We start from the raw sequence: 25064 nt of genomic DNA on the forward strand, positions 1-25064 counted from the left end.
AATGCTCTGAATTTACTTTCATTTTGTGGTTATAATGGGCCCACGACATGATGTTGTGAAGATGACTAGGATTAACAAAAAGGCTTGATAGGCCTCTTCAGGAAAGAAAGGGAAGTCAAGAAAGAAAAAGGGAAGTAAAAAAAAAAAATCAAGGGAAGCTTTATTATTTTTATGGTGATAAAATGGCACAGTATCTCTTCCAAACAATGTGTATTTTGATCCAACTATTTCCTGGAATATAAGATTGAATTAAAAGTTCATATTCACTATATATCACAACCATAAGTGTATGAAACAGAGGGGAGCTAGATGAAAATCTAAGTATAATCAGAGAAAGGTCAGAGTTTCCTTAACTGTTGATTACTGACAAAATAAAAGCAGTAGGGGGCTTGAATGCTTTCATATTCTTAGCAATTAACTGTTTACCAATACACGTCATAAATGAAACTTTGTATTGTGAAAAATAATCTAGATGCTAAAAGTGGTTTTCAAATAAAATGTTCTAAAATTGAAACTTTACATTAACTAATATAGATTAAATGGAAGAGTTTATAATTTTTCTAATTCCAAAATATGTCCAGTCCAGCAACCTTAAATTGATTTCACTTTAAAAAAAAGCTGTCACCTTTTCCCTCATTATTCTACAGCCACACATGAAGACAAACTTTAGGAAATACATCCACTGAATATTTTTTGAGAAAAGATGCATAGCCAACAATAGAAAAAGAAAAATGTATTATATGTAACATGTGTAAGAGCTCTCACATCTATCCTGAGTTTTCTGAGAACCACCTCCATTTCCTTTTTCTTCTGTCCAGATATCAGAACTATAAATATGCTGATACGTGAATCTGTAACCAATCGAGTATCAATATAATTATTTCCCTAACTTTCTAATATATTTGATGGATGCCATCCTTATATTTCTACATAGTTCTACAAAAGAGCTTATAAGATGTACTATTTGAAATTATTCTTCTCCGTGAAAGGATATAATTACCCAAACCCTATAACTTTCCAATTATTAACAATAGGTTGTAAAAGCACTAAGAATGACTTGTGAAATCAAATATATTAGTGCGATAGAAATGAAGAACAGAATTAAAAGAACAGGCTATTCACAGAATGGAAGCATAAGGAAGGGGTAAGTGGTATATGAGGGTTAGAACATAATCTGCACTTAAGTCTTTTATGTTTTTAGTAGATTTTTGCAGCCCTTCAAATTTAATATGTTGGAGAAGTTGAAAATATTCAGATAGTTCAATGAAGTGGCTGAAGTACAGGAAACAACTTCGTGAGTACAAGAGGAAAGAAAATATTACTTGCTACATGGAAATACATTGAAGAAAATAATGTTTTAAGTAGTCCTTAAATTGTACTTTGAATATCAAACCAAAACAATACATGAGATTGAACATAGTTCTTTGGCTAGTCATTTAGCAGTATTTTCAGGTTCTAACACCAGGAAATTGTCTGTAAATTCACCTGGAATTTGATTTTGTAGAAAAGCATAATTTCCTTAAAAGGCATGACATTTATAAGTCATCCCACACACACCGCCTGCTTTGTCTTTTATGAACCTCTTGTGCCATCTACTCCTGGTAGCTGGAGTGAGCGCTAGCATCCCCAGTTTAGAGATTAGGAAACTCAAAGAAATTAAAGTAATTTCCACAGTGTAATCCACATGCAAGTGTACAAAAATCAACACAATTCTAGAAGGGAGAAGACAAAGTATTTTAGCCATAGTTGGGGCTGGTGACAGCATCTAGCGGTGGGACACAGAAAGGAAAAGGTTTCTAAATAATAGGACAAATCCTCAGCAGGGTGTTGTTCCTTTTCTACCCACAGAGCCGGTCAGAGTTTTTAAATCTATGACCTCAGCCATTCAGCAAACATTGCACTGTGTAGTAGGTATTAGCTGAATTTGTCTACACTGGAGGCGAGCGACACAACAGTTACAGACCTGTGATCTGTTCGGGGCAAAATGGGGCAGTAATAGAGCAGTACAAATAGAGTTCATGAACCTGTCTCTTAATAAGTTTTTGCTAGACTTCAGGAATTGAAAATTTAAATGCTAGAAATTCTTTACTGTTGCCCTTTGAGCTCTGAAATCAGAAGTAATCACTCCGGTATTCGGCAGCATGTGAACAGAAGCACAGAAGGCAGAAACTTAGCAAAGCAGGAGGCGGAAACTGGTGAGATGCCATTTGTGGTTCAAGGTTGCAGGGACAGGTTAGGTTGTAGGAATTGGTAAGTGGTATCAGAACCACATGAGTGACTTTAGTATGGCATTTGTACTTTGTATGAGTGCCCTCGGTCATGAGCTGCATATGATTCATCGTCTTGTGCCCTTGCATTCCTTAGAGATGCCACATAACCTAGAAGAAAAGGCAAGAACTTTGAAGACAGACCTATGACCAACCGAAAGTGTCTACATAATAGCAATATGATGTACTCGGAAGGTTACTTAATTTCACTAAGTGTCAGTGGTCCTCTCTAAAACTAAAAATTTACCATTCTACGTTGAGTGACCATGGGGAAGACTTAGATGACAAGATATATATATATATATATATATTATAGTGAATATTGTTACACATGAGGCATCAAGGTAATTGTTATTATCATAATTATTTCAGGTCTAATCATTATCTAGTAATACCTGCACACAATTTATAAAAGAAAGAGAGAGAGAGAGAAAGTTGTCTTAGTGCTAGTTGGACTGATCTAGTACAAAGTGGTAAAAACAAGACCACAGGCCCCAAATGAAGTCACTTGTTATAAGTGACTTCACCAAACCGAAACTTGGCCATAATTACAGCTTTAACTCTCCCAGAAATGGACTCTCAAACCAGTCACTCAGGAATTGCCTGATCAGCACAAGTTGGGTTACCTGCCTAATAGACCCCTGCCATCCCCTAAAGGGAAGTAATCTACATTTTTTTTTTGCCTAGTGTAACTTTCCTGTTCCTGCTCCCTTCTGCCTATAAAAGTCTTTCATTTTGTATAGCTCCTTGGCGCTCCTTCCTATTTGCTAGATGGGATGTTGCTCAATTTCAATTTACTTTTCGTCAAATGAACTCTTAAAAATTTTAATACACTTCAACTTATCTTTGAACAAAAACATACCATGAAGGATTTACCTACATAGAGATTATACCTTTTTGCAATTGTGCAAAAAGCACATTTAATGTAAAAGCGGATGGCGCACCCAGAAGTCCCAAAAGGACTAGATCTTAGTCCTTCTTAGTGAAATATTTTTCTCCAAAATAATTCTTATGTTCCTGATTTTATTAATTGCTCCTAATATTTGTGGGGAAAGTCTAAATTAATTTATATTTACTTCACTGCTCTATAATTTATTCCCAGATCACACTGGGAAATGTGGAAAAAGTGGTACTTTGGTGAGATCGTTTGGATATAGTCCATCTTATTTCTGTAGAGCACTGCCATTATTTTGTACGCCTTTCTCCCACTTATATGTAACTTGATTTTAATGTAATTTTTAGTTGTATAATTTTTACATCATGTATTTCATGAAATTTTTGCATCTTCTTGATAATATCTGAACTTTAAACATTCCTACAAACCAATTATGATGTAAATAATTTCTGTTTGGACATTTATTTATACACACATAGCTGAATAAAATGGTAAAATGAAAATATTAATATAAGATAAAATAAAATGTTTTAAAGAACTAAAAAATTAAATCCTCAAATATGTTTTAAAAGAAAAGACAACCAAAGAATTTTTTGGTCTAGAAACTCCATTTTATCACTATTTCCTGCTTTATAAATGTCAAATTTATACTTGTATTCTGCATATAGCTTATTGTGACTGAAAGTAAACTAAAAGAATGAGTTCAGAGTTCATTATGCTCTGATTTACAAGGAGTGAAAGCTGAACAGAGGCTTAATCACGAACAAATTTAAATCCAAGGTGTTCAGTGTTTAAAAAAAAAAAAGCAATTTGGGGGAAATGATACAATTACCTAAGGTAATACTGAAAAGCCAAATTTTTTTTGAATTTTAAAATTTGTTAAAAAAATAATTCTGTGATTCTTTGCATATTAGCAATGATGTTACAAACTGAAAATAAAGTGGGGTTGTCCAATAATGGGTAGTCTGTTTCTCATAATGAAGGGGGTGACCATGGTACAGGAGAAGAGCCATCACCAGATAAATGGCAAATGTTCTCTGAGGTCTCACTTATTTTCACTATTTTATCAAGAACAGTGAAAGTGAGTTTAAACTAGAAAATTGCCTTTGGTAGAATAATTTTTTAAAAAACAAGTTCATTACATATATTTTTAGTTCAGAAAAGCCTTAATTATGTTATGCCTTGGTAATAGGTGTTAGTATTAGATATCTAAAAGCAGGTGTTCTATCTGGTTTATTGAAATTCATTCACTTCCAGTCCTAATGCATCAATAATAGCAGGACCATAAAAAACATTACAAAGCACACTAATTTCTCCTTGATGAAATTGTATTAGGCTTATTAAAACTGATACTAGCCTCTTTCTTAAAACCAGTGAGTTTCATTCCCACAGTAGCCAGTGTTAGCACTCACCCATGCATGTGAGCAGTACCAAAAAAAGCCAGTCCATTTGATTGTTCTAGACTGACCTAAAGCTGTGGGGCTAAGATTATTTTAATTTTACTAAATTTGCTGCTGACAGCATCATGCTAGAAACCTCTCAAAATGTCCACACACTCTCCAATGCCTTTGATTAAATATCTTGCATTAAAATAATAATAATGAAATAATAATAGAAAAGGAACAAGAAAAAGAGAATGAAAAGGGAGAAACAAAGGTTTTAGAAGAAGATGGAATGACAACTATGTCAAAATATAATTTGCCTCATTATAAATTTTCAAACAAAAACTAGTCTGAAAGTATAACTTTAAATGTAAATATAAGCATTTAAGCCTTTAGTCAAACACTAACCTTTCAAAACAATGACAAAAGAATTAAAATAAGATGTCTTATGGTTCCAATTTTACTGTTACTATGAAGCGAAATTATTTAAAAACTAGCAGCTTCACTTCCAAGGGGCAGCTACTTGCACACACATGCTAATTTTTCATTCCATGACCCTCTTTCCCCATACAAATAAACTCTAGACGGAATGATTTCAATACTTGCAGTAAAACATTTCTTTTACAAATTCCTTAAATAAAAGTGTACTCTTAAAAGGAAAACAAAAGCGGGGGGGGGAGAAAAAAATTGATTCCATTGTGTTCCAGAAAATGACAGGTCTAGGCAGACAGAGGTTTAACTGTGAAGTTTAGATAACATGTTCTGGTGTATGGAGTTCCCAGATGAGTCGAGGTTTCCAAAAACCACTGACAAGATGTCTACACATAAAACACAGAGATGACCAGGAAAATGACAACTATTCCATTAAAGAGACAGCTGGGCAATCAAAAAGTATCCTGCAAGGAAAACTGTTCACAAGGCACCTGAAGGGTCAACTTCAGAATATTTTGTGATACTGTTGCAAAGAAAGATTTATTTTGAAAAGATAGCATAAAGAATATTACACAAAAGTGATTTCATACAAATCACTACTCCCAAAGACGACCTCTTTATTTAGTCTCAATCTGGCTGGAATGGTAAATGAAAGTTGGTAGTGTATTTCAGAATTAAATAACTTAAAGTGGAAATCCTTTGTTCAGCCCTAATCTTTTTTTCTTCTCTTTTTATTGTTTATAATTGTTATTTAACACACAGACTGTGCTAAGAAAATCTAAATCGAGGAAAGTCATAAATCTACATCATCCATTTGCCACATCCGTTGCCATAAAGATTAGCAAATATACTGGAGGTGGTGTCCATGCTGCCAAGACCCTGCTTCTTACTATTGCTGTGGGGGAAGGGGCAAAAGCAGGAATGAGATGCCTTTGACATATTTGGTTTCACTTTCCTCTTGACTCAGGGATTATACTTCATGAAATGAGAAAAAAAAAATGAATGAGAAAAGAAGCCAACCCAGGGATAAAGAAGATATTTTAAAAAGAAATAAATCAAGTATTCCTGAAACTCTACAACAATAACATAAAATGGAAGCTCCAGAAAATAGATACTCTGTCAAAATTTAGATTACTAAAATCATGCAAGAAGTGGAAAACTTGAAAAGACCAATTACTATAGAATAGATTAGAAAGATGATTAAATAGCTACCATTCATGAAAGTACCAGGACTAGATTATTTCATAGATGAGTTCTAGAAAACATTAATATCTCCGATCCTATTTGAACTGTTCCAGATGACAGAAGGAAATCCCAATTTATTCTTTGAAGCTTGCATAATTTGCAAAACATTATCGGTGAAAAACTATGAATCAATCTAATTTTTGAATAAAGCTGCCAATAAAAATATTAGAAGTAGAATGCAGCCATTGAAGCAAATGATAATATATTACAAATAAGTTATAGTCTAGCAAAAGAAGGTTGGGTTAATATAAGAACATTTACAAACCTACCTGAACGCATCCCATCCATTTTTTTTTTAAAAAGAAATATTATATTAATGTAGGTTTAGAAATATTTAATAAAATATATTGCCATTCCTGAAATTTGAAGGAAACTACTTAAATGTAATAAAGACTACTTAATAAATAGCAATTTTACAATAAATAACAAAATACTAAAATCCTTACTTTTAAATTCAGGAATGTGACTGAGAGTCTTGCTATTGTCATTTATATTTAACACTTTCTTGGAGAATCTTGTGAATACATTAGAATATAAAATAAATACTATTAATATTAGACATAAATGACAAAAGTTTTCCTTTAAAGATATTACTTGAAAAAACCCAAGACATGCTGGAGGAACTTTCCTATATTAATGAGAGAATTCAAACATGAAAAATATGCCAAAAATACATATTTTCTCCATCTTAATAATAAAAACTTAGGAGAAAATATTCTATTCACAACTGTTATGAAACCTACAAAACACACATGAATAAATTTAACAACAATGGCACAAAATCTATATGAAATGTCTACAAAGTCATATTGAAGATCAAAATAAAACAAGACAGATTAGAATAGAATGACATTAAATTCTTGGATGAGAATCCTAAACTTCATAAATTATCCCTCTGTCAAATTAATTGAAAAAAAAAACACAATTCTAATTATAATCCTAATAGGTTTTTTTAGTTTTGAATTGAATGTAATGATTTTTGAATTAACATTAAGGAATAAAAGCTGGAGACTAGCCAAGGGAGGTAAGAACAAGTAAAATACTGAGCAGACTTGTTTTACCATCTGTCACAATACTATAAACCCATTATAATCACGAATTAGGTAGTGACATAGGATGCAAATAAATCAGTGGAAGAGAATGAGAAAAAAATTGAGAAAAAAATAAACAGTACATTTGATAATTTCATATAAACAAATTATATATTTCTATTATTTGAGAAAATAAATGGTAGAACAAATGGTTTCCCATATGGAAGAAAATAGTGTTGGTGTCCTACTTAATATTAAATACTAAAATATATTCCAGATTAATTAAAAGCTTACTGTGAACATTAATAAATATCTTAGAAAATAATGTAGGATATTATAAGTATAACTTAGGGTGGGTATATCTTCATTACCCGGACAGGAAACTTGGAAAATATAAATACTTTCTGAGATAAAAATTCAAATAATAGTTATTTTGGTCAAAGTGCCCAAAACAAAAATACATAAGAGAGATGTGGAGAAATGTTCAACACATATTGAAGGCTGTCCATAATATCAAAAGAGGTTAATATCTATAAGGAAAAACTAACTAGAAAATAAACATCTCAAGAAATGGACAAAGATTTGGCTCTTTTACAGTAATTATAAATTGATTTAACACATTTGAAGTGCAATCTGGGACTATAAAATTAAATAGATGTCATTAGATTTCCACATCTTTGTACAACTTTTTTGTCATCATCTCAGATCTCACTGATAAAAAGAAAATGATCTCAAAGTAAAACATGTTGAATTCACTTTAATGGTTATTGTTATACTTTTGAGACAAAAAGGCAAGTTAAGCATACAACATGGACAGCTGCAACTGTTAGCAGTAGAACATTAGTGGCAGAAGTATTTCAGCCAACTGCTGGAAGAGGAACACCACACCTACATATTGATTAATATGTATATTAATTGATAATACATCAATCAATTAATTGATAATATTAATAATTATTGATTAACAAGAAGAGTGGAACAATTGGCAGTCCACCGTCCATGTAGCAGGGGAACAGACACAAAGGAAGGTGAACTGTTAGGAAGAATTCGGTATGTTCTGGAGACTTGAGGAAGGAACATGTGAACAAAAGTGAGTGTTAAAAGTGGGCCAGAGAACAGAGATAATCCCTCACGACTTTGACTTTTAGAACCAGCCAAGTATTTATCTTTCCAGAGAAAGAAAGAGATTTTTAAATAATTAGGTAAATAAACAAATAGCTATAATATACAATAACTGTTAAATAAAATGATCTGAGCCTAAGAAAGGTAAATGTTCAAATGCATAGAGAATCATCAAAATGATACAGGCAAAGTTCAGAGTTCATGTCTTTTCAAATCAAAGGACCTATAAAATTTTAAATTATGTCCACATTTAGACACCTCATTTTGAAATGTCAACACAAGAAGGATAAAATGAATATTTCAAGAACTTCTTCTGAAATTATCTATGAAAGAAGGAAGAACAGATTGATATCAGACTTCCTATCAGTAACACTGCTCCCTAGAATGCAACTGAACAATGGCTTCAGTGTCCTAAAGAAAAATGATTCTTAACCCTGAATCCTGCATCTAACAAAACTATTACTCAACTGTAAAGGTAGAATAAATTCAGAAAGTTTACCTTGCCAACATGCCTTTTCAGGAAGTTGTGTGAAGAGTATCAGAAAGAAAATACACTGCATCTAAGAAAGAATAAATTTAACTCAGGGAACAGAGCAGGGAAGATAGATGTCTAAGAGGCTCAGAGAGCAACCAATTTAGGTAAAAGCAAAAAGAGAGAGTACTATGAGAGAAATCTCCAGGGAAGAAGAGCATACCATTAAAATAAAAAGCTACAGATAATATCATGGTCAAATATGAAGAAAATGGTTTAAATTCAAACAAGAAGGCAATCTGTCCCCAAAATAACAGTAAAATGAATACCAACCAGTAGATAGAATGAATAAGAATTGAAAATATATTTAGGATACAGCTAAAGAAAAAAAAAAAAAGTCCACTTCTCTTTTACAAAAATAAAAAAGAAAGGCAACCAGAAACTCTGGCAGAGGGTAGGAGGTGGTAAAAACAAACGATGATCCAAAAGTAAATTAGATGAAAATGATTTCGCTCTTACAAACCCTCTAAAGTATACTCTCTCTGTATATAGATGATATAGATATCGATCTATCGATCTATCTATCGATCTATCTATCTATCCCAGAAGAATTATAAAGAGATCAGGACCAGCTGGAGAGAGGTAAAAGAAAGACTTTTATTTTATTGTAAAGCCAATTTTAGTATTTGGTTCTGTAAAATATCTACGTGAACTGATTTTTTTTTTTTCAGGAAAGTAATACATACACATATATATCACAACATGTTTCTTCTTCAAAATATTTTCCCAAAAATTATTAGATGATTTACAAACATGAATTTAGACTGTCAAAATGTAATTACTTACATTTACTACATTCTATAAATCTTTAGTCACAGCCTAACACCAGAATGAGAGCACAAAGTATCTTCTTATAGAACAAATGGCCCACACTTCCCCAAGGGAACACATCCTTTTGAGAATAAATTGCATTTACCATGTTGCATGATTACATTTATTTTAGGACTACAGGCTAAATCCATAAAACTTGTAATGATGTGTTTTTTTTTATCCCCCTCGCAGGCTTATGGGGAAAGACTTATTTTCACAACTACTCTAAGTCATTAGAAGCATTGTTAATTTACTACTATCTCAAGTCTCTTCATCTCTAATCTACATTGATTTTCTGTCCTGAACACAGAAAGTGTGCATTCTTAATGCTTTAGCTGCAATAAGTTTTCTTTTGGATATTTTTTCTCCAAGAAAAATTGAATGAAAGAGGCAAAGCAACTGCTTGAACATAGATTAATAACTTCCTAGAAATGACTGCAAGGAGTGTACAAATTTTTAGGGAGGTAACATTATTAAAGAACATAAGTGAAAACATAAAGAAGCATATGACCTGGAAATAGGACATACAAAGTGCTTCTCAGTTATTACTATTGGTTATAGTCTCCGTTGGGACCTGAGCTCCATGCACCATTAAAATTCAACTCATGTCCCATCATCAGTAAGAAGTAAATTCGAGAAATTTAGAGGAGGTTTTTTTTTTCTTCCATACAAATTAAGTATGTGGCTATCTGCTTTCACAGATCTTCTAAGGTATGTATACATTTCCCAAATTCCCATATCAGAATGTTTTACAAAATAGGCCTTAGATCTGTCTTTTGTTTATTTATTTAATTTTGAGAAAGAATGCACAAGAGCACAGGCATAGTAGAGGGGGGAGGGGCAGAGGGAGAAAGAGAATCCTAAGCAGGCTCCCTGGTGGGCATGCATCTTGTCTCAGGACCCTAAGATTATGACCTGAGCCTAAATCAAGAGTCTGACGCTTATTCAACTGAGCCCCCCCACGCGCCCCAGGTCTTTTGGCGCTTCAGTCACTATGTGGCTCTCAGGTCTTGCCTAGATGACATGGGGTTACTTTTCTTTAGCATTTTAAAAATCAAGGAAGTCAAAGCAAGTGAGCCTTGTCTGAAACTGCTTCACTGTTGTTTTCTTGATGATGTGCCTTCGCCTTCACCGGGAAGAAGGATGTGTGTCAATTCACAAAACAATACCCACTGAGAAGCATATGTAATATATTTTTTAAAAAATTGTAGTAAGGAAACAGTGGCCCAAATTGAGCTGTAGTTCTTAAAAAATGGTCGGAAATTAACATTAAAACTTCAATATATTAACTAAAAAGAGTGTTCAATTATTTTACTATTTTGAAAGAATGAGTAGGGATATAATGATATAGTTTAATAGTTCATCATCCTTTTTAAAAAATTTTTTTAAGTTTATTTTTGCGCGAGAGAGCATGTTCGCATGTGCATAAGCATGACGAGGGTGGGGGGCGGCAGAAGGAGAAGCAGACTCCCCGCTGAGCTGGGAGTCTGACACAGGACCCAGGACTCAGGACTCCATCCCAGGGTCCTAGGATCAGGACCTGAGCTGAAGACAGGCACTTAACCTATCATTCTTAAATCACCAGGAATAAAGATGAATGAACATTGGGTTCTTTTTCTAGCCATCACAGCCTTATTTTGTCAAATTAGCTTTAACCACATTATTTTAATCTCTTGCTTTTTTCCATGACAAAACAGGAAACTATTCTAATCATTTCTATTCATTTAATTTTAGGATTAGCTATTGCAGTCTAAACTGATGTCATGGCAAACCCCTCTGCACTAGATATGATAATATACATTATTGCATATTTTACCAAATGATATGGGTAATACATAATATGGGTATTTTTTTCAATTACATAGACACAAATTCATCAATTTTTTGAAGCTCTTTACCAATAACAATTGTGGGAAGACATACTTTGTCCTTAATATATACTAGATATAAATTATACTATATGTACAGATGTATATATATGTGAATTATCATCATCAAAATGCTGATTGCTACATAAAAGAAAAAAAACACCATTCTAAATCACTATTTCTGGAAATTAAGGATGCCCTGTGATGCTGTTCTTCTGCAAGAATAAAATACCCATCACTAAGGGTTTTCTGTTCTTAATTCTTGAGACACGAGGTTGTTTCCTCATTAAATACAGAGCTAAAAACATAATCCTTGATAGAGGATGGCAGATCACAATTTAGAATCTAAATGCTCTCCAAATTGCAAACGCCATGACGGATTTTAAATTTTCCAGTAACTTAACAAAACTTGTTTTCGTTTGTGAGATAGATCATGGCCCTCTGTACTGTGTGCTCCTAAGAGGCAATTCAGTAGAGGGATGAAGGGTAGGGGTTTGGTAGTTAGAAGGACCTGGGTCTACATCCTAACTCTGCTATTTCCTAGGCATACGAGTTTGGACAGAGTGTGAATTAATCTGACGTTCATAGGAACTGTAGAGGAAGATGTCTAGGACCATCTATAGAGGGTAATGGGAGCGGTAAAGAGAAATAAAACTGATTCTTATAAATACTACCATGATCTTGGTACACTGTCCTCTTCTTTGTTTTTATGAAACTAGAGTAGTGGAATTTTAGCTATTTTAAATTTATTTCTAGTTTCAGGATTGGTTTCCTTGATCAAACCAGTGGGTCCAAGCTAAGTAAGGTATTATATTTTCCGTCAAAATAACTTAAATAGGAGGAAACAGTGGGGGGGGTGCGTAAGGAAGGAAAGGAGAGAGGATGCAAGGAAGATACAAAAAAAGGTAGGAAGGAAGGTAGAAAGGAAGGAAAAAGAAAGAAATCTTTTTGGCCATTACAGCAACACATCTTCTGGTAATGTCACCAAGAAAACTGCTGTGCCTTTAGCAGTCAGGAACTTACACACTCCTCAAATTACTTCGGACTTAGAGCAGTGCAACTTATTAACATTTTTGGTCATTGATAAAGGGAATATCCCAAATCACATCCTGCTTGCCAGTATCTTTAGTCCAACTGAATATGTGCTGGACAATTCCATTTATGACATGAGGAAGTGCTTTCATGGGAGCCATTCATAGGTATTCATTTATCAATTATTCTGTCAGAGTTAACCAGGCCTTTTTTGGGGATTTGATGTGGTCAAGAATTATACAATACACAGGCTTTCTGTGGATTCTGGCTTCAGATCTCCTTTGCTTAGAATTGAAATCATCTATTTCATTTTCCTTCAACATATTATATTCCTTGAAATGCCAGAGACCCTAAAAGGGTACTAGCGAGTTCTTTTTTCAGTTACCTGTTTTAAATTTTTAAATATTTCTTCTTCACTCTTAGGAGAGAAAAGATTAGTAGAGGAAACAAAACTAAATGAAGACTTATCATTATGCTTTTCAAAATGATATTTAAATTTTATAATTTTTAAAAAATATTTATTTATTTATTTGAGAGACAGAGAGGGAGAAAGAGTGTGTGGGAGGGGCAGAGGGAGAGGGAGAATCTCAAGCAGACTCCCTGATGAGCATGGGGACTGACACGGGGGTTCGAGCCCACAGACCCTGAGGTCAGACCTGAGCAGAAATCAAGAGTCAGATAGATGCTTAACCAACTGAGCCACCCAGACACCTCTAAATATTATAATTTTTAAAGCAATAGAAGATACCACAAAGGGACAAGGAGTATAAGAAGAGACAAATAATAAACATCAAAATAAAAATGGATGATATTTAAAGGATAAATATCTTTACTATATGATATATAAAAACTGTTATGTTAAACACTAAGTCTCCAAAGAAAAGGTGAGCAAAGGTAAATCCAAACCAAAAGACAACCCCCCAAAAAGGATATAAAAGTGGAAAATTGTTAATGAACATATGAAGCAGTCCAACTCTGTCAAGATAAGAAATGTAATTCAAAACAAAAATGGTATTTTTTCTCCTATCAGATTGACAAATGTGAGAACAGATAATATTCAAGGTCAGCAAGAGTGCAGTAAATTAGACTCTGCTGTACATTTGTGGGAGGATAATTCAGCAAAATAATTTTGGATAGGTAATTGCCAATTATATACCAAGAACCTTTTTAAAACTGTTCATATTATTTAATTATACTGAGATATTTCTCCTAAGGGATGAAATCACAAGTAAAGATGAGAGTATTTTTATGGAGATGATTATATGGAATTATTTATCATAAAAACAAGGAAATAATATAATATATAACATCCTGTAATATATGTTATATATTATTATATAGTATGATATACAATACTGTAAAAGATTAAATGAATAGCTGTATGAATTTAAAATTGTTTGATATAATGTTAAAGAGGTGAAGACCTATTTGAGATGTACCAGAATCTGACGTTTCATTTGCACATACATGAAGGAAATACGCATAAATATTAATAATAACTTTCAGTTGTGAAATTATGAGTTTATCTCTATTTTTAAACTGAATTGTTTTATAATGCAAAAATATAAATTGGCAAATAAAGAAATAATAAAGGCCTACATATCTAGGGGGGAGAAAGATAAATTTCACTGTTCATATCTGAGTCTCCAGTGCACAGAGAGCCTTTGGAAATTACTTAAGTGTAACAATACATTATCGTTAGTTACAGCTTGCCCCCAGTTATGCATTTTTCTGCTAAACACAGATTCTTCAATGATCAGAATTTCTGGCATCTATGATTCCATTAAAATTTCTTTTAATTGTAATTCCTTTTGTCAACTTTAGGCAAATTAAAAATCTTACGCAAATTCTCTATTTTCTTGAATCGACTTTTGACCTTTAACATGGCATCATGGACATTAGATTCCATTAATTTGATTATTCAGAAGTTGGTTATATAGAAAATACACAGAAATAAATAGCCAGAACAGAAGGTACCAAAACTGAAATGATACTATAACATAAACCTAAAACACAGCATTCATTTGGAGAAACGTAGCAGGTAGAGGCCAGAAGGGCAGTGAGGAGACTCTCTCTGAGGACAGGAAGGACAGTAAGGAAGTCATTTTTGAGGAATGGAGAAAAAGGGATTCATAATAAATTACTGTCAGAACAGTGAGCTTGACTATTGGCTGTTACTAGGAAGAGAGAAAATATACCAATCAACTTGTGGATCTGGCTAAGGGGATTTCCAAGCAATTAGTTGACAGTGTAGTCACCTTTTAGCCACACATAATATGATAATTGTAAGGGAGAGATTAGCAAAAGAGAGAACAATTCAGTAGTTAAGCAAAATTTAGAGAATTTATTTCCAACTCAGGACTTGCTGAGTTGGAAAATGAAGATTTCACATTTACAGCATCTCCAGCTGGCAAGAGGTTTTCCAAGACACTGTCTCAAGGAAAAGATCAAATTCAGAATGCTATTTGCAAGTCGAGATCAAATCAAAGATGTAGCTCTAAGACCCACTGTTAAGACCTCAGAAAGATTTCAGAGACTCTCTTAGCTATATAAAATATCCAACAATCTTGAAGCTGTCCCATGGCATCTTAATTCTCAGTTCATGCTACAGTGAACAGCCTGTCTTGAAAAGATTTGTGGGTATGTATTTTATCTAAAGGGATGGGATTATAATTTGATACATTGAAATCCTACAGAATTGTTTAAAGAGTTGTAGCAGCGTGGAATAAAAGGGAAAAAAAATAGTTCAACCAACAGCTTAGAACACCTTGCTCTATTTTAAATTGTTTGCCAGCCTATCACTAGTCCATACAATTTAGTATCATTTCAAATAATAATAACAATCAGGAGAAAAATACTACAGCTAACTTTTGTTGACCACTTTTTAAATACCAAGCATTGTGCTAAGGACATTTTACAGGATATTCCATTTATACCTCCAAACAAACCTCGGAATTTTTAAACTGTTCAAACATTTTGATCCACATCTGGATTTTTATTCCAAGAACTTTATCAGAAATGGAGATGACATGTTATAAGATTATACTCAGAGCAATGTTGTTTTTACAAATAAAATCACAGAGGACCCTTAAAGTCTAATGAAAAGGAACAGTTAAATTAAGAATCTTTCATATAATGGCTTATAATTAACTGAAGCTTATGAGTTAATCTTATTAGTTAGTATCATTATTCATTTTAAAAGTAGGAAAACTAAAAATTGGTGAGGTCATGCTTGTCTAAAAATTAAAAAAAAAAATTGGCAGATACAAGATTTCAATCCTGGTATTATGATTTCAGAAGACCCACTCCCAATCACTGTACTATTTTCCCTATATTGGATTATATTACAATTCATATACGAAAATCAATGGTACTATCAAATCTTGTGTATTGAAAAACCTCACCCAGCAACAAAACACATCGTACTTTTTACATGATCTAACCGGCTATATACCCTTAGAGGGGACATGCACTCATTTCTGGGCATGCACCCAGAGAAGAAAGCTATGGGTTTCTCACGCATCCTCAGCCAGAGACAGTGGATCCCTTGGTCCAGCTGTCACAACATTGTCTGTTTCAGTCCCAGTGAGCTTTATCTAGGTTCCAGATGACTGAGACAACGGGTCAGAAGAGGGCATCTTTTATGTGAAGGAGGCCTTTGTGAAACCTGAGAAGGCTTGCTGGTTTGTGTTGAATAAGGCAGAGCTTTAGCTGCACGAGCTTATATATATTCCTTTACCACAAAATTGCTTTATAATTTTAAATAAATGCTTATAGACTTTTCCTTTGTCAAAAATAGAAGAGAAAAAAATGATGAAACTAAAAAAAATCTACATTAATGAAGAGCTATAGCTGAGATCTGAGGCACACACAAAAGTAAAAAATTCTAAGTTATGGTTCCCATAGCAACTGCAACACAGTTGGATTTCACTTTTATGTTAAGTAAGTTTAACTTGAGTGGAGATGCAAAATACTTCCTCTGAACCAAAAAGAATTATGGAAAATATAGAGACTATGGTCCAGACTCTTCTGGCTTACAAATGTATCAAATATTAACCCCAATATATGCAAATACTTTGACATCAAAACTATATATTCATTTGTATTGATTTTAAACTATCTTTCTTCAATTTATAAAATGTGATTATTGAAACTGGGGAAAATTCCCATCAGAATCTGTTAATTCAAAGGCCACAATCTTTTAGTTTGGAAATATAGGGGCATAGTTCTGTTTTTAATTACAATAGAATACTTGCTGGAAGTATAATTTATGAAAACACAATCTGATTACATTCACTGTCAAGTGTTGTAAACTTGACATTTTCAATTACTGTAGATGCAATCTGAAACTAGGAAAACAACCTAATAGTACTTTAAGGAGAGGATATACATTTAAATTTTCAAGACATTTGTAGTTTGCATCTTTATTTCAATTTTTTTTTTAAAGAAGCAGGAAGGGTACTTACTCCTGTTATGTAACGAGGTCTATATTGAATAGTTCCAAATAAACCAAGAATGACGATAATAATATGTACAAAATTTGCCAGGATAGGTGCCCACTGATATCCAAGGAAGTCAAATATTTGCCTCTCCAGCACACAAACCTAAAATAGCAAAACAGGATATATAGATAAGCACAGTGGTGAGAAAGAGAGAGAGAAAAAAAAGGATCACATTGCATTATAATTAGCAATTATAACTGTGTTACTCTATCTGGCATTGGTCTTTAACAGTGAGACTGACATTTTCAGGTACATTTCAAAGAAACACTAGATCCATAGACAGCTACAATTCTTTCAGGGATGATTTTGTAGAGGCATCAAGCCATATTCACAGGATATCATCTGTGAAGTTACAGGATAAATTATATTGTCATATGCACTAACACTTGGATTCATTAACCAGCAAGTTTGCAAAGTCCACACAGAGGGTTTGCTGTTAGGATCTGCTCAAACGTCATTATACGAGTTACAAATAAAACAAAGGGAACTGATGTAGAGGAAAAATAACTTGTCAGCAGGTCAACCACCTAGGATTCTGGACTTAGATCTGCCTCTAAACAGCTGTAGTGCCCTAGCTAAGACTTTCCCTTCTCTGGGGTTCTGATTCCTCATTTGTAAAATGCATGATTTTGACTAGTATCTAGGGTCCTCTTACCACAAATAGTACTGGCTTATAAATTAAACATGACTTTTGTGTCATACTCAGTTACCTATATAATGGGCAAAAGGGTGTAAAAAGGACATTTAAACAATGGGGAACAAAAATAAAAATAAAGCATCACTGTTATAAAAGCAAGGAACTTAGGTCATTTCAAATTCTCCTACATTGATCTGTGCTTACAACTTTACAGTTAAGATAAAGGTACAAATCTAAAGAGTGAGAGAAGAAAAACAAAACCAACCAACCAACCAACCAGCCAGTCAGCCAAACAAGACCTGCCACCGTCCAGAAGTGCCATTTGATATTAAGAAGTAAAACCTGGATAGTTATCAAGCTCTCATCAGATCTAACAAAGCAAAAGGGGAATGGCGAGTTAAACTCAGCTTTATCCTTCCTGCCTTCCCTCAGGTGGAATGATAATCAACTGTTCAGAGTAGAACACTGTGAAAGGACCTGATGATATTTCACATAGAGCTTCAACAATTTTTTTTCAAGCCAGGCTTTAAAGGAAAAGGATTTTAAAACCTTTCAGTTACTAACATCACCATGCTTTAAAGATATTTCTTGTCAGAAGGACATACCAACTCTCAAAATAGACAGTGTGCTTTTAAATTAAATACCTATAGCTCACTTTGAAGATTTCTTGAATGATCATTATTCCCACTGCACTTCTCCAGCTGCAGAGCACATTTTCCCATCAGGCATTGAAAAAGAAAATATATTCATGACAACTGTTTGCAGAACACTTCTGTTTCCTAAGCACACTAGGAACCCTGTAAGGGCTGTAATGGTAATCCAGCCTTGTCAAATCTTCATTTCACTTAGTCTTGGCGGTGACTAAAAAAAGAGAGAATGTAGGTCTGTTTTACCTTGCATATCCTAAATCCACAGTATCCACCAGCATTGCAAAAAGTGGAATGTAAATAACATGGCACATGACTACAGATTCATAAACCTCCAACTGCCTTCTGATGAAACATTCCTTCAACCGCTGTCATGCAGTCAACGTTTCACATAAAGGAGACCCATTTGCGGTGTTAGGCAGTATTATGTATGCCTTGTTTTTGACTCCATTAATGGTACCAAAAAAATAAGTCGTTGTTCTCAGAGCCCCATTGCTAATCATCTGTATAAAATCTCACTCCAACATAGAACTCTCTATCTTGATCCTATGAATAAACAGTAAGTAGGAATGTAAACAGCAGCAAGAGGAATCTAAACTCTATAAATTTTGAGCATCATGACTGTGGGGACACAGCAGGGAAAAAGTATAGAGGATGAAATGCATTAGTCAAACAGTGGGAAATCTCTCAATAAATGCACCAATTATGGAAGAAAATAGCAGCACCATCGTTAATTATAAAAAATATATAGATGATAATATACTTGCTAAGCCTGCATGGCTAAATGAAGTTACATCAACATGTATTAGTCTTTTTTTTTTTTTATGACAGAACTAATCATCAAACATTACTTACAAGGTTATGCAGACTGAATAAGTTACTGTGCAATTCTTCACATAATATTTCTGCTTTTACCCTGTTTTTGATTGGCCCTATTAGCCATCATAGGTAGTTTTATCACAGGTTCTGTAATTTAGAGCTGGGATTGGAGAAGGGAAGATTTTCTGAAAAATTCAAAAATAACTGGAATAACAAAATATAGACGAAGTTGCAGTCTTTTCTATGAATTCCTTTCTAACTGAGAGCATATTAACTATGGAATCACTGGTAGGGTGATGGGGATGGAGACAGGAGAACAAATATTAGTTAAAACTTAGTATGCGACAGGCATTCACACTAATCCCCAGTCATGTATTATCTCATTGATTCTGCCCAAAACCCAGAGAGGTCAATACTGTCCTATTTTTCAGATTAAGAACTCTATGATGGAGTGTGGCTAAGTGATTCTCCTGATGTCTGAGAGGTGGTAAGTGTTAAACAAACAAACCAACAAAACCCCCAAAACAGAGGGCTCTGTGCCTGGTCCCTGAGCCATGTCCCTACGTTGCAGACTTGTCCAAAACTAAAGTCCAAACCAAACGTAGTCCAAAACCAAAAAGCTTTCACAGTTTATGCTGTAGGCCTATGCTGGTTACAGGATATGTGCTACCTTTTTACCTTATTTATTGTGAAATAATGTAGAGAATTTCTTTGATCATACTTGTCAATTCATGACATTAGTCAAGGCAAAGGTCCCTTTTTCTTTTTATTTTCTTATCTGTCTCCTTCAACCCATGTTCTCAGTTTATCCTCCTTTCTCCTACTGGACCCTCTGTAATATATTTGCTCTATGTCCTTTCCATACTTGGAATACAAATATATGTATATGGCCTTGAGAAACATATCCAGATCTTCCCTGACTTACAATGGGGTTATGTCCTGATAATCCCATCAGGAGCTGAAAATATCATAAGTCAAAAATGCATTTAATACAGTTCACCTGCCAGACATCCTGACTTAGCCTGTCCTGTCCTGAATGTGCTCGGAACCCTTACATTAGCAAACAGTAGGGCAACACCAACTATCATGAAGCCTATTTTATAATAAAGTATTGGCTATCTCATGTAAACTACTGAATACTGTACCCACAGTGAAAAACAGAATGGTTGTACAGCTACAGGATGACTGGAAGTGTGCTCTTGTTTACCCTTGTGATCGTGTAGTTACCTGGGAGCTGTGGCTCCCGGCCTCTTGCCCAGTGTAACTAGAGAGGACCACACTGCATGTCACTAGTCTGGGGAAAGATCCAAATTCACAATTTGAAGCAACTTTCTAGTGAATACATATTGCTTTCACACCATTGCAAAGTCAAAAAATAGTAAGTTAAACTATTGTAAGTTGGGGATTTACTGCTGTAGTTTCTATGTGTCATTTTCAAACAAAAAAATAAATGGAGTGAGTCTCTTTCATGCTTGTGTGTTTAGCTCTATATAAATTTAGTTCTTCGTGCTCGGCTTCTGGATTGTAGTCTATTATTAATGCATAGCGTGGTGCTTTCCACAAAGAATTCTGTTCTCTTACAATACTATTATTTATGAAGTTTCTATTTGTTAATATAAATAGAGGCTAATCTTTACCATTTATTATTTCTACATCTACTGAGATAATCACTTTATTATTTTCTTTTATATCATTAATGTGATTGTTTATACTGATAGTTTTTGCCATGTTCAATTATTCTTTTCTTCCTAGGAAAAATCCCTACTTGAAATTTAATATTATTTTTACCACAGTTTCAGTTTGCTTGAATAAAATTTTATTTGAAAGTGTTGTATGGATAAACTGACCCAAAACTTAATTTTATCTTTTTCTCTATCTCTGTTATAGAGGTTGCAACAGCCTTAAAACATAAGATACAACATTCATCTAAGCACTTAACAAAATTTGAAGAAACCATCATTCCTATTCCCTTGCCCCAAAAGCAGCCTGTGTCAATTTGGGGAAGGACTATTAAGTATTTAGCTTTTCAGGGAAATATTGTATGTACATGCCAGCATATAGGTGTTTATCCGTCATAGACACGTGTGAAATTTTTTCACGTAATTTCATTTACATAAATAGGATTGCAATGTAGATGTGGCTTTTTACCTCACACTTCATGAGGTTTGTGGATGTTTCCCCACCTCCTACGTGTATAGATCTACCTCGTTATACTTCAGCATTCCGTCTTAACAGATATCCAACTGTTTTTCAATTTTTGTCTACAACACACCTGAGTGCATTAAACAACCTCGTATATGTGTGTTGGTACATCCATAGGCTAAATCCCCAGAAGTGAAAATGTTGAACATGCTGAAAATTCTGATTGCAAAATCCCTAATATTATAAAAAGTGTTATTAACTCTCTGATATATATATATATATATATATATATATATATATATATATATACACACACATACTGTTTAAACATGAAAATGACTCCTCTCTTTTGCATTATACTAAACATGCACTTTAGTAGTCATTGTTTATCTAGCAGAGTAAGCTTCAAACGAAAGAGTTTTCAAAAACCTTTCTTAAGAGTACATTAAGTAGAATTCATCTTACCAACAATGACAATAAATATTCATTAAAAGCACCTATGAAAGGCCTTTAGGATAAATGTATTTATTGACTTTTCAAACTGGAAGGGACTCACTCCACACTCTTCACCGTACATCTGGGAAAACTGAGCCCAATTAAGTAAATAATTTGCTAAGTTAAGTGTGACCCCTTAATAGGAGAGTATTCAGTCTGAAACGAGTGTGCTTCAAATGTTTGCGTAGCAAATTGAGAATTGCTCGTATTTCCTAGGTAGCTATTGCCATTTAACTTTATTAACAAGGCAATTACACATGAATGAACACTTTAAAATATTTTTTTAAAAGCCATAACTGGACGTTTATAGCTAGTTGTTTTCAACTGGTGGGACTCAGAATCGGTTTCCTTGAGACACCGCATTTTGCTAATAACTACTAAGATTTCTTAATAAAGTTTTCTGCCAAATATTTCTGTAATTTTATGTCCTTAAAATGTAACTTGCAAGTTATTACAATTAATCTGCAATAAAACTTAAACACAGAATTTGAGAGTAAAAAAATGGCCTTTTTATTCTGTCATGCTAGAACATGGGTTCTTTGATTTAAGAAGAAATTTAAGTGTGTTATTAAAGGTTAGGAAAAACCAGATTGTTTCTACTGCTAAATTATAGATTGAAATTGAATTTGTCTATGCGCACACCTGTTCTCCCTGTATCTTCTCCCATTTCACTGTCCTCACTCTCCTTCAGGAGCCCACACTTTCAGACTGCCTCCACACTCAGGTCTCTGGGGAGAGAGAAGATAGACTGGGATGCTAGGCAAGTAGAGTTCTCCCATTTAAAGTCCCTCTGTGCTGTCCAAGGGAACTTCAGGGAAATGAAAAGCTTGTCAAAAGTTAATGAAATACTGGGGCGCCTGGGTGGCTCAGTCCATTGGGCGTCTGACTCTTGGTTTCAGGTTGTGGGGTTAAGCCCTGAGTCCGGCTCAGAACGGAGTCTGCTTGTCCTCTGCCTCCGCTCCTCCCCCAGTGAGTGTGTGCTCTCTCTCTCTCTCTCTCTCTCTCTGAATCTTTCAAATAAATAAATAAATAAAATCTCTTAAAAAAAGTTAATAAAGTACAAATTGTGGAATTTCAGGACTCAAAAAAGAAAGGACTTGCATTGTAGTTGTCTGCAGGAGAAGGTAACTAGTAAAATTAACTCTGTTTCAGCATAAAAAAGTAGGAAATACTAGGAGAAATCATGATGAAAATTGAAATGGGTGTAACAGGTCCCAGAATGGGTCCGAAGTTCTTCTTTCATCCCTAGGACTATGAAAGTTTACATAAACTTCTAGATAGAACCTCTTTTAGCCATCTGTTTTTCAGAATTCTGTCAACAGACATTGCAGTGACTTTTTCCTACATTCCAGTCAAGTATGGTCAATTTCTTGTTCCTAGTTGTATCTTCTCTTTGTTTCTTGCCTCATAGAGAACTTAAAACAACACAGAAGGAGATAAGGAAATGGTTCTGGTACTGACTCCTTGATCCATACAGGACTCTGCTCTTTCTATGCCTGCTTTGAGATCTTGGCTAGGATACATGATTCTCCTGTACCTGACCCCTTGCTGCATCTTCTCTTTCTTGGTTGTCTGCCCACTTTGGTAAAGCTGCCAGTTCTTATGCCTGTATTTATTTAGTATGGCTCACCACACTAGATCTCATCTACATTCTGGTTACTTACCCTCCCCTTCAGTCTCCTATGCTGTATTGTAATCTTGAACATAATCTGGACTGTCTGTTCCAGAATCATAAAGGATGCGCCATGTTGCCTTCTCTTCTTTTTAAGCCAATCCCCAGGAAAGCTGTAAAGACTTGAGAAGTTTTCTGGGTCTTTACGACATTGCTGAAGTGCTGAGGTCTTTATGATATTGTCTAAAATACCAGAGTATCACAAAGCAAAACTCTGTAGAATATTATCAGTGATACTCCCAGCTTAAGATTCTCTATATTGTTCATATTGGATAAGTGAGAACATACATGCTAGCTTTTAAACATTATCTGCAGAAGATATACTAGACACAAATCTTTCATCTCACCAAAAGATCTGATTCAAATATGAAATGAAGAGAATAAACTTGAAGTAGGGTCTATAATAATCATACATGCAAGATATGGACAGAACCAAGCTCAGAGCTTTACTTGAAAAGTTTTAATAACTCTTGAGTAATCGCAGTTTTCAAGTGTGTGTGTGTGTGTGTGTGTGTGTGTGTGTGTGTATGTGTGTGTGTGTGTGTGTTGGGTGTTTATTCACTAAGGGAACAAAATAAAACTGTAAGGTATTTGGTAAGGTGTTGCGTCACAAAATAATTTACCTTATTTCAACTAAATCAAGGATTTTCTGTCTCCTCCCACATAATTGCTTTTCTTTAAACACAAAACAAAGAAATAAACCACAAAAACAAATAACGAAAACACCCCCAAAAGGAGATCTGGCCCTAACGGCTTCAGTTATAATAGAAGTCAACATGTCATAGTGGTTCAGAACCCAAGCCTTAGACCAGAAAATCATGTTTAAATTCTAACTCACTCTGTAACCATGGGAAGTCACCTGATCTCTGTGAATCTCAGTGTCTTCATCTATAAAATGGGCATATTGTAGTACATTGTTCTTACGATTTTCAGGAAGACCAAAGTTAATAGCTCACATATTCATTACAAGGCCTAAGTTGCACCCTAAGATGGCTGCTAATTAATTCCTATTTTAACAACACATTACAAGTTCAGACATCGGTATTTTAGTACAAATATTCTAGATCGATGGTCTTGCCAGAATATTTAAGTTAGAGATGATCAGATATTTCTTATTTTATTGGTCACGAATGCAAATCATAACGTGTAGACATGGACAGCCTCAATTATCGGGGGAGGGGTTTCCTCAACGAATGTTTTCTTGCCTGATTCAACACCCCATGTATCTAGTCTATTGTAGCACTGTGTAAAAGCACAGGCTTCAGATATCACAATTTCTTCCATGTTTTTCTTTCTCTCTCCTCACCTTATTTAAAAAACTGTGTCTCCATACAGTTAAGCACAGTAAAGATTTTCAAGAAAATAACGGGAAAGATTTGGCATAAACTCAAAGAAACTAAATAAAAACAATATTTTCTTACAGAAGCGCATTTTCTTATAAGCTGCATTACTGAAACAGTCCATGGTATTTCTTTACAGATTTTTTACTGAAATATAGTCAATCACATATTTCTGAGATTAAATTAACAGGGCC

At 34.2% G+C, this 25064-nt stretch overlaps 1 protein-coding gene across 3 annotated transcripts in view; it reads right to left on the bottom strand.

Moving 5' to 3' along the window:
• NKAIN2 (sodium/potassium transporting ATPase interacting 2) overlaps positions 1-25064 on the bottom strand; it is a 941569-nt gene that overhangs the window by 492832 nt on the left and 423673 nt on the right. For all 3 annotated transcript variants that reach the window (XM_057311072.1, XM_044386300.3, XM_057311073.1), the window contains exon 2: positions 17083-17220. In XM_057311072.1, the coding sequence (XP_057167055.1) occupies positions 17083-17220 (138 nt within the window). The remainder of the gene's footprint in view (positions 1-17082; positions 17221-25064) is intronic.

The sequence above is a fragment of the Ursus arctos genome, unplaced genomic scaffold (assembly GCF_023065955.2).
Source record: "Ursus arctos isolate Adak ecotype North America unplaced genomic scaffold, UrsArc2.0 scaffold_13, whole genome shotgun sequence".
NCBI lineage: Eukaryota > Metazoa > Chordata > Mammalia > Carnivora > Ursidae > Ursus > Ursus arctos.